Genomic DNA, 11898 nt, shown 5'->3' on the forward strand with positions numbered 1-11898 from the left:
TCGGCTTACTAGTGGCGGATCTAGGTAGGGGTTGTGGGGGTTGCAACCCCCCTTTGTTGGTCTCGGAGTTAAAGAACAAGGTCTTGAAGCCGCATTGTGCTCATTTCCAGTATTTAATTAGAAATAACTAAGCGGATTCTTGACGAAGTGAGACATCTGGCAGCGGAACTCCAGACTCGTGACCAGGATATCTTTGCTGTGTATGGAATGCTTCACTCAGTACGTAACTGAAAGAATGAAGGCAACAAGGCAGGACTTAGACAATCTCTTTGACATCTGGTATCAAGACATTCTGCGACTCGCAGACAGGATTGGATCCGTTGAATCAGTTCCAAGAAAAACCAACTTACAGCGAAACCGGAGCAATACATTTACTAGTAGTCGGAGTCCGATTGAGCAATACAAACGATCCGTTGCGATACCCCTCCTAGACTTCCTGCTTCTTCAGATGCGCGAACGATCTAATGGTGAGCAAGGTAATGTCCGAGCATTGTTGTGTCTAGTGCTTACCCTTCTGGTTCGTTCCGACGTTGACCCAATGAAAAGCCGATGTTCCATTCCCGAAGTCTCTAGGGAGTATGGCAAAGCAAATACCAGAAAATGCAAGGAGCAAGGAAAAGAGAGAAAGACTGCAAGCAGGCCATACCCAACAATTAATTACCCTTCTCCTGGTCTTGGGAGCCTGTGACTCTCGGTTGTACTCGAATGTTCATCGTCTGCTATTGATAGCATGAACACTGCCTATCACAAGTGCAGAAGCAGAAACGTCATTTTTTCTACTGAAGAGACCGAAGACTTAAACAAGGTCTACCATGGCAGAGGAGCGTCTTGCACATCTATCAGTTATCGTCATGCATTACAAAGACCGAGTACCAGCAGACGAAGTTTGTACAAATCATCCACGGAGATCGTTCATAAAGTCTTTGTTTGAAAGAGACATAGTTGCAGCGTAGTTTACTTACTTAACATTTATCTAGCAGTAGTCTATGCATGATGCAGTTAGATTTCGTTAGACAGTTTTGATGATTTAGGGAGTTTATAGCATGACACATTGCTAGAGATATGTTGCCATAGTTGTTGCCATTTACTTTAGCTAAGCTGTAAGAAGCCTGGGCCATTTGCATCTCTAACGATACAAATGCGATAACAAAAGTAGGCGTGCAGGGATACAAGGTCACGTGGACGTCACTAGACACCACATACCAGGATACGTCTGATTGCGCTCTGTAGTCTCAGACCCTTCCCTGTTGGCTGAAGTCCAATAGATGTAGCAAAATCTATTGCTCGAAATTTGAAGGAAAAAGCGTATACTCGTAACTTCTTTTGGAGGCCTACGTTTCTTTAACTAGACTACCCAGACACTGTTTCACCACGTGGCTGTTTCACCACGTGATGTCTCAATGTGTGAAATGCATAGAGACTGAGTGTACATTATGGTAGGTGTTGTGTTCTCCTGAAAAGGTGTCAAACCTACAGCATGTACAGAGAGGGCCTCTAACAAATAAACGGCGCACTTGAATAAACGCTGAAGTTGGAACCCGTAGCTAGAGAATAAACGCCGCGGCGTTTAATTAAATAAATGGATATCGGTGTAACAATAAATCGGTAACGCTCGTTCCAAATTTCCTAGAAAATGTGACATCATTAGGCTAAAGCCTCAAGGGCCCGGGTCGTTCAATATATATTTCAATGTTACCCACATGACCCAAGTACATTCCTATACAGTATCTGTTGACTTACTACAGAGTAATGTACCCTTTACTTTGGCTGGAACGGAACGCGCGATACTTTTGTACTCCTAGAACAAACAACGCGCGCTAGAACATTCCTTTTTTACTTTCGAGTACATTGCAAACTGAAAGTCTTACTTACCAAGTTAGTGATTTCTTCACATAAGATTCGAAAGTCAATAGGTAAAAAACTCTTCATTCAACATATCTGATTCGACATCTTCGTTCCACGCAAATCGGAGTTCTAAGCAATTCGGGCTCTAACCCAACCGAAAAACTAAAATTCCCGTATACAACTGCAAGACATGCACGTGCGTATATGTACAGACACGTGTAGCGCATCAGACTGCCTGCATTCATTGATTCACGCACTAGTCTGTTTCTGCAACACTTTACATCGATAATTACGTGTCCGGGGGATGAATGATTTGCTGTGGGGGTCATAAGTTTGAAATTCAGTGATTTGCAGGAGTCACTAAGAATTTGGGTCATCTTCTGTTGCGAGGTCATAATTTTTCTCGGGGTTTGTCTAGCTGTATATATACTATAGAATTGTATGCAAGAACAGTATATCTTATTGCTAAGCTAGGGCTTTCTCACTTGTATTGCTGAAAGCGGCAATTCTTGCTTTAGTTGTTTTGTCAACGGGTTGAATGGAAATGACCAACTTTATTAATCATACCTATAGGTCGCACTTTAGAACCCTGAATTACCCTCTACTGCATGTTTATATAGATATGTATATATAAGGGGTCATCTAGGGTTAACCGACAGACAGTACATGAGGGCCAGAAGTTTTTATGTATACTACTACAGCTGCACTTGTCGGAAAGGATTTGTTGGAAAGTTCTGTAACGGCACGGAAGAAGTCATAAATGCAAAAAAGTCAGAACAGCTTTACTCCAGTATTCTGCGCAATTAGCCGATTTCGATTTTGTCAAAAATTTTTTAGGTAACCTCGAGCTGCCAGACCGCTACTCGACCTTCGCGCCCAATAAAATTATCCAACTCAACAATTAATGGTGCCAATAGTTAGATTATTATACACAAAAAGTTTTCCACTTTTTCACTCCATGCAGTCCATGCCGATGTCATAGTGGCCTGTCAAATTCGAGATGTATGCACTCAAACAGAAAAGAGAGAAAATAAAAGAAGAAGAAGAAAAGCCACACGAAAAGAGCATGCAGAGTCAATATAATTTACCTAATTGAGTCGGATAAATTGTTAAGGAATCAGATATTAATACTGCTTTCATGATGAATGCTTGCGATATCACTAATGTGTGTATGTGAACTCTACACATCGAATGTTTGTGAAGACGCCACGTGTCCACTATACAGCATGTTTTTTCCTAACTGGAGTTTTACTTCTTTTATTAAAACTTCTATCACCACGACACACCGTCGACGTCGACTCACAGCATAGAATCTCGTAGATAACTCTAACACATTAGTATTGAATGTCTAGTAATAAATGCTTGCACGCATCTCTTTTCATTGGCCACCTCGCGCATGCGTGTATTGTCAGTTTTCTTTAGAAATTAGAGAGAAAGCGTTGTTCGATGAGATATGACGATGTTCTTCTATTGGCAATATTTCCTTCTTTTTCTAACTATCGTCCCATTGTCTCAAACGAGACATGACAATAATCTGTCTAGATTGCAGCAATGGCCTATAGTTACCATGATAATGAATAATTAGATAACGTGCAAAAGTAATAGTGAAAGTCAACTTGTCTAGCTCATCATGTAAGTACACACGTGTTAACTAATTAAGCATGCGCATTCAGACACCGTTGCCGCAACAACGGTAACCCGTAATGACAAAACAGCTGAAAGAATCAAAGAATTTCGTTTTACTCGAGAAACAGTCTAGACTGGTGTCTAACTAGCCGTCATCCATCACGGCAGTGAGTTCTAGACGTCAAACGCACGAGTGATTGAACATGTCGACAGTGACCGAGACAATCCTGCTGTTGCTAGTAGTCGCCTCCGAGGTACGCTCCATCTCACCCTAAGAATTAACTTTTGTGTGTAGTCTAGATTTGGAATCACACAGACACACAGACACACACACAGACAGACACAGACAGACAGACAGACAGACAGACACACAGACAGACAGACACACAGACACACACACACACACACACACACACACAGACACACACACACACACACACACACACACACACACACACACACACACACACACACACACAGCTGATGTCCATTGATCTAGATTTGTGGAGACGGACGAATTCGACTTCATATGACTTTATTGTTAAGTCCATTTGGTCCAAGAAATTATAATGCCGAGTGTTGTGATGAACAAAGTGCACCGCGGTGTCTTCGCATCTGCCAGAATCACTTTGAAGTTTGTAACCGAGGAGAAATATCAAACGGGTCGTGTCTACAGACATATCAGACAATAACGTACTATCCCGTGCTCCAACCCATTAGCACTATAAGATATTTTAATGCAACAGAAGCAGTGTTCGACTTCGCTTTCAACAATTCAGCTCCGGTACAAACTGCACATGCGTGTAAACGTTTGCACGTGACCGCAAGGCGTTGAGAAACCTTAAATTGTTTTCTAGCAACTTCTTTACGCGTACGTAGAGATTATAGACATTGGCGGAGACCTTGTAGATGACTATCTCATAACCCTCAATGCGAATCGTACAATTCAGACAAACACAGTGGAAGGCATGCGGCCAATTCTTCCAACGATACTATCATTCGAGTGGCAGCTGTTATGTGACGACGACTGGTATGGCGATGACTGTGAATTATACTGTATTGCTCAGAACACGGCGTTTGCTCATTACACTTGCAACCAAACAACAGGCGACAAGATATGCAATGACGGATACGAAGATCCGAGCACCAACTGCACCAGAGGTGAGACTCGAATGTATGTATCTCTATACTAGAATTTTAAAAACTTTTTCCCTGAAAAAAGAAATAGATGTAGAAATTGTATAAAAAGTAATAGAAACAAGATGTATAGATAATATGAACCAAAGCCAGACATCATGAGTGAATCCTTCCAACCCAATAAAAGTAAAATGTAGGGAATGTGGTTGGAAGGATTCACTCATGATGTCTGGCTTTGGTTCATATTATCTATAGATCTTGTTTCTATTACTTTTTAAACAATCCCTACATCTATTTCTTTTTTAAGAAAAAAGTTTTTAAAATTCTAGTTTGGTAAGTTTTTAGGAGTGCGAAAGCACAGCATACTCCATTAATTAAACAAAGATTTTATAGCCTAACAAAAATACACATTTTCTAAACCATACTTGGTCTACATGTATAGTCTCATATCTCGAGCATGTGGATCATAGGTTTATACTGTACTTGCAAATATGCTAAGAGCTATGCAGTGTTAGTGTATAGGTGGTTTGAATCAGACGTTACATTTAGTTGCAATGATACCACTAGTAGGTATGAAACTGTGTTCTACTTGCTTCAGAGCTACGAGCATACGTGCATGTAGTTGTGTGTGTGTGTGTGTGTGTGTGTGTGTGTGTGTGTGTGTGTGTGTGTGTGTGTGTGTGTGTGTGTGTGTGTAGATTGAAGAAGGAATTTATGCAGATGATTAGCTGTTAGATCTCCTGGTTGTCTACAACAATTTCTAGATGCATTCTTGCATAATTTTAAAATTTGTGTCCGTTGGGGTATGAGTATTAGCGTTTAAACAACTAAAGTTCTTGGTGTGGGCAACAAAGCAAGCTCGCATTTCCATTGATGGTCATGCATCACGTTACAGAATGTTGATGAGTTTGTTATATAGACCACTTAATTGAAAACTCAAGATTCGGTTAGATAGACTTGTCACTACTATGAGAATCGAGATGCCAGTTTCAGCGGCGTCACCTTTTTGTTCGTCATCATTGTTGGCCAGGTGTCATTGAACGCTACACGCACACGCCGACATTTGCGCACGTGCACGTGACGGAACGTGTGTGTACGCGCGTGCCGAGTGTCTTGAACAAAAGCTCGACTTCTACACGCGACCGGCTTGTACACAGTACGAGATCTTCGATTTGCGGGAGTTTGGTCTTAAATCTAATACGGTAGCACTAGACAACTGCAAAATTATTATCGTAGGCCACACCTCTAGGCTCATTCCAGACGTCACATTCCGAGCGCTGCAAAGTCGACATTTTGTGAAGGAAGCGAGTCGAATTAATTTGCTTTTGCCATAATTCAAATGCTCGAAGGCGTTGGTGTTCCAACTACGGCAAGAAGGGGTATATCGCGTCTGTGATTGCGATGACGTTCGACGTCATTTCTAATTAATTAATTACGTGCAGTTCTTGCGTTTGCTCGTGCGATTCAAGAGCGCGATTCTTTGCCTAACTGTAGGCTTTCAGATTTTTCAACCACGAAACGTGTCAAGAATTCTTGTCGCCTTATTGTGCACGTGTACCCTAGACTGCTTCAAGCAACGTAGCAAGAGCTTGTGATTGGCTGCCTGGCTATTGTTTGTTAACAATGGCTTACAACAATTGCGGTTGAACGTAAGTAGGGTAGCAGGTTCAAATCCATTCCAGAAATCTTTTTTCTTAGATGTTTCTTTTTTCTATCATCAAAAGAATACAGGTCGACTTTTTCTACGTCGTTTCCCAAAGTTTTAGCTTTAGATATGCCGTAGTCAAGGAGTTATGCGTGACGAAGAAGAAGAAGAAGAAGAAGAAGAAGAAGAAGAAGAAGAAGAAGAAGAAGAAGAAGAAGAAGAAAAAGAAGAAAGAAGACAAAATCCAGCGAAAACTCGGAAATTGACGAGCGATTTTCTCCTTTTAAAGGCAAGCTGAGATCAATTCAGAAGTAGTCAAGCGTAGTTGAACTTGTAAGGTTTTCTATCTGTCGTTTTCAAGATATTTAAAACGCATTTTAAGGTGATTTCTGAAGGTCTAAAATATGATCACGCCCACACAACCTGGTCAATCCCTACATACAGGGTACTACCGTACCCTGTGATGGAGAGGAGAGCTGTGTGTGTGTGTGTGTGTGTGTGTGTGTGTGTGTGTGTGTGTGTGTGTGTGTGTGTGCGCATGTATATGTTTGGCTCAATCTGCAAAATATTTTTAGTATATCCGGGTCTTTAAAAATACGGCTACCTTCGTTTGCCCGTGTACGTGAGTCGAATAGCTGCCACGTTCTGCTAGCCTGATTTCAGTAACGGCAGCAACGTCTTGCAATTGACGACGTCTAACGGGACTGTCGAAAAAGACGTGTGATTATATACGGATGAGTAAGAAATGGCACGTGACGGGACGTGGATGGGTGGCTGCAAGCGTACCGTGTATCCGGGATTTGCTTGCTATATTCTCGCATACATGTACAACGTTAATTAATTAACACTAAATAATCTAATCTGTCTGTGCGGAGAACGGGCTATTCAGCTAGTAGAATGATGTGATGCTTAGAAAATTTACATTGCAATGTACTAGACTTAGACGAGTGCACGTCCAACCCATGCCAGAATGGTGCGACATGTCACGACTGTGTCAATCACTACGCCTGTACTTGCGAGGTGGGATACACCGGAGAACGCTGCGCTACAAAAGAGTCTATCTTCTACTCTTGCGTAACAAGTTAGCTACATATATACAAACCTCATGCAGACGCTCACACACACACACACACACACACACACACACACACACACACACACACACAGTGACACATATGCACACAGTGATTGACACACACGTACACACACAGTGACACACACACACACACACACACACACACACACACACACACACACACACACACACACACACACACACACACACCACACAATATCTAGTAATTATCTTTTGTAATATGAATACAGCAGAGCCACCAACGACAGAGCTGGTCACTACACAAGCAGCGACAACGAAATCTCAAACCACAAATGCGCCAACAACAGCAGCAACGACAAACCGTTCGACGACCAACCAACCGACATCCGACCAGCCGACGACCAACCAGCCGACGACCGACCAGCCGACGACCAATCAACCGAGGACAAAACGTTCAACTACAAGTGTGTATACATCGGCAACGATGCAACAACCTACAGGAGACAGCAAAGTGGGGGGAGAGAAAAAAACGATATGCAAGAAAGGATTTTCCTACACGACGCTCGGTGTTTCCGTTGCAATCGCCGCCGTTCTCTCGCCATGCATCGCCTTGGTCTTGCAAATGTGCGTGAAAGCGACACGTAAAACAAGTATTCATCCAGCAAACGTACAAATAAAATCATGAAATTCCCAATCACAACATGTAACAGCTGCAATTCTGTTTGCATGTTGACTTGCACGAGAAACCGTCTATTTATAGGCAACCGTATGGCATTGAAGAGGTTTTTTACTAGAGTACATGTGTCCAGTGGACTATAGACTGTATTTAAAAAGTGCCGTTGTATGTGTATTTAGAACATGTAAACGGAGCGGTCGGCTAGTATACTAGACTATAACACAGCTGTATGTATAATATCATGGCGTTTCTCCAGACTAACCAGACCGTAATGGTGATGTTTGTAGGTAAAGCGGTCTTACATTGGACTGACACAAATCAAAGATTATTGACCCGAGACGTGCATGGATGCGTTCGGTTACCCTAGAGTGTGTCAGTGGACAGATGGAGTCACAGACCTTGGGACGGACGGACGGTCATTGTTGGACAGTCGGGTAATTGGAATGCAGCGCATGCGCTCATTGTTAACGCTGGTGCTAGTGACTAATATTAACCCTCGGCTGCTAGCTTACTAACGTAGTAGGCGTGCAAGGAGCATATAGATCATTAGCCTGGTACCAGACTCTCTCGCGCCGTCATGCCGGTTTCCGTATAACACGACAACATGAGATACAAGGTAACGTGGACGCCACTAGCTAGACACCACATGCCAGCACATGTCTGATTAGCTAAACAGCTAGTCTATATACAGCTGTGTAAATGCCGTTGTGTTTACACCGTCGCTTCAGAGCTACGAGCGCGTGTATGTGTCCATGTGTGTGTGTGTGTGTGTGTGTGTGTGTGTGTGTGTGTGTGTGTGTGTCTGCGCCTGCATCTCTGTGTTTGTCTGTTTATCAGTGTGTGTGTCTGTGTGTCTGTATCTGTGCCTGTCCGTGTGTGTGTATTTGTTGTAAATATCAATGCAATTTTATTAAATTTTGTTTATTTATTGTCATTATTATTAATTAATTATTAGCTTAATTGTTGCTAGAATGTAAACGGCAATTCTTTAAAAACACATGGGTTTACCGATGTGATTAAAGATAATTAACTAAATACCATCAATGTCCCACACTCCTTCGAATTCACACAGCAACGCAACTCTTGCACGGAGTGGGCTTGTTATCCACGTTATTTCTCAATTCTGCATTCTTGTATCACTGAAAGTTAAGCATGCGCATTCAGACACCGTTGCCGCAACAACGGTAACCCGTAATGACAAAACAGCTGAAAGAATCAAAGAATTTCATTTTACTCGCGAATCGCTCTAGACAGGTGTCTAACTAGTCGTCATCCATCACGGCAGTGAGTTCTAGACGTCAAACGCACGAGTGATTGAACATGTCGACAGTGACCGAGACAATTCTGCTGTTGCTAGTAGTCGCCTCCGAGGTACGCTCCATCTCACCCTAAGAATTAACTTTTGTATGTAATCTAGATTTGGAATCTCTCTCACGCGCACACACACACACACACACACACACACACACACACACAGCTGATGTCCATTGATCTAGATTTGTGGAGACGGACGAATTCGACTTCATATGACTGAGTTGTCAAGTCCGCTTAGTACAAGAAATTATAATGCCGACTGTTGTGATGGAAACGTTGCACCGCGGTGTCTCATCTTCTGCCAGAATCACTTTGAAGTTTGTAACCGAGGAGAAATATCAAACGGGTCGTGTCTACAGACATTTCAGACAATAACGTACTATGATTTCATAATCCATCCCGTTAGCACTCTAAAAGTGTTCAATGCAACAGAAGCAGTGTTTGACTTCGCTTTCAACAATTCAGCTCCGGTACGAACTGCACATGCGTGGAGACGTTTGCACGTGACCGCAGAGCGTTGAGAAACCTTAAATTGTTTTCTAGCAACTTCTTTACACGTACGTAGAGATTATAGACATTGGCGGAGACCTTGTAGATGACTATCTCCTATCGCTCAATGCGAACCGTACAATTCAGACAAACACAGTGAAAGGCATGCGGCCAATTTTTCCAACGATACTATCATTCGAGTGGCAGCTGTTATGTGACGACGACTGGTTTGGCGATGACTGTGGATTATACTGTATTGCTCAGAACACGGTGTTTGCTCATTACACTTGCAACCAAACAACAGGCGACAAGATATGCAATGACGGATACGAAGATCCGAGCACCAACTGCACCAGAGGTGAGACTCAAATGTATGTATCTCTATATGTAGAGGAGAGCTGTGTGTGTGTGTGTGTGTGTGTGTGTATGTGTGTGTGTGTGTGTGTGTGTGTGTGTGTGTGTGTGTGTGTGTGTGTGTGGTGCGCGTGCGTGAGTGTGTGTTTGTGTGTGTGTGTGTGTGTGTGTGTGTGTGTGTGTGTGTGTGTGTGTGTGTGTGTGTGTGTGTGTGTGTGTATGCGTGCGCGTGGTGTGTGTGTGTGTGTGTGTGTGTGTGTGTGTGTGTGTGTGTGTGTGTGTGTGTGTGTGTGTGGTGTGGTGTGTGTGCGTGTGCGCGCGCACGCTGGCATATATATGTTTGGCCCGATCTGAAAATATTTTTATTATATCCGGGTCTTTAAAAATACGGCTACCTCTGTTTGCCCGTGTACGCGCGTCGAATAGCTGTCACGTTTGGTTAGCATGTTTTCAGTAACGGCAGCAACGTCTTCCAAGTGACGACGTTCAACGGGACTGTCGAAAAAGACGTGTGATATTGCATTTTATACGGATGAGTAAGAAATGGCACGTGACAGGACGTGACCGTATATCCGGGAATTGCTTCCTATATCCCCGCATACGTGTACAACGTTAATTAATTAACACTAAATAATCTAATCTGTCTGTGCGGAGAACGGGCTATTCAGCTAGTAGAATGATGTGATGCTTAGAAAATTTACATTGCAATGTACTAGACTTAGACGAGTGCACGTCCAACCCATGCCAGAATGGTGCGACATGTCACGACTGTGTCAATCACTACGCCTGTACTTGCGAGGTGGGATACACCGGAGAACGCTGCACTACAAAAGAGTCTATCTTCTACTCTTGCGTAACAAGTTAGCTACATATATACAAACCTCATGCAGACGCACGCACACACACACACACACACACACACACACACACACACAGTGACACATATGCACACAGTGACTGACACACACGTACACACACACACACACACACACACACACACACACACACACACACACACACAGTGAAACACACCCACACACACAATTTCTAGTAATTCTCTTTTGTAATACGTATACAGCAGAGCCACCAACGACAGAGCTGGTCACTACACAAGTAGCGACAACGAAATCTCAAACCACAAATGCGCCAACAACAGCAGCAGCGACAAACCGTCCGACGACCAACCAACCGACGACCGACCAGCCGACGGCCAATCAACCGACGACTAACCAACCGACGACCACCAAACCGACAACCAATCAACCGACGACAAAACGTTCAACTACAAGTGTGTATACAGCGGCAACGATGCAACAACCTACAGGAGACAGCAAAGTGGGGGGAGAGAAAAAAACGATATGCAAGAAAGGATTTTCCTACACGACGCTCGGTGTTTCCGTTGCAATCGCCGCCGTTCTCTCGCCATGCATCACCTTGGTCTTGCAAATGTGCGTGAAAGCGACACGTAAAGCAAGTATTCATCCAGCAAACGTACAAATATAATCATGAAATTCCCAATCGCAACATGTAACAACTGCAATTCTGTTTGCATGCTGACTTGCACGAGAAACCGTCTATTTATAGGCAACCGTATGGCATTGAAGAGGTTTTTTTGCTAGAGTACATGTGTCCAGTGGACTATAGACTGTGTGTAAAAATTGCTGTTGTATGTGTATTTAGAACATGTAGGCAGAAAGGTCGTCTAGTATACTAGACTATAACACAGCTGTATGTATAATATCATGGCGTTTCTCC

General features: G+C 43.0%; 1 protein-coding gene across 1 annotated transcript; it reads left to right on the plus strand.

Moving 5' to 3' along the window:
• The first annotated feature begins 3536 nt into the window (after window positions 1-3536).
• Window positions 3537-11646, plus strand: LOC134196022 (protein serrate-like). The gene is made up of 9 exons (XM_062665103.1): window positions 3537-3725; window positions 3971-4255; window positions 4329-4632; window positions 7191-7334; window positions 7580-7977; window positions 9660-9770; window positions 9844-10147; window positions 10860-11003; window positions 11222-11646. The coding sequence occupies exons 1-9, from the start codon at window positions 3675-3677 to the stop codon at window positions 11644-11646; spliced, it is 2166 nt and encodes a 721-aa protein (XP_062521087.1). The 5' UTR covers window positions 3537-3674.
• Window positions 11647-11898: the final 252 nt, after the last annotated feature.

This window comes from Corticium candelabrum, chromosome 20, assembly GCF_963422355.1.
Source record: "Corticium candelabrum chromosome 20, ooCorCand1.1, whole genome shotgun sequence".
Taxonomy (NCBI): domain Eukaryota; kingdom Metazoa; phylum Porifera; class Homoscleromorpha; order Homosclerophorida; family Plakinidae; genus Corticium; species Corticium candelabrum.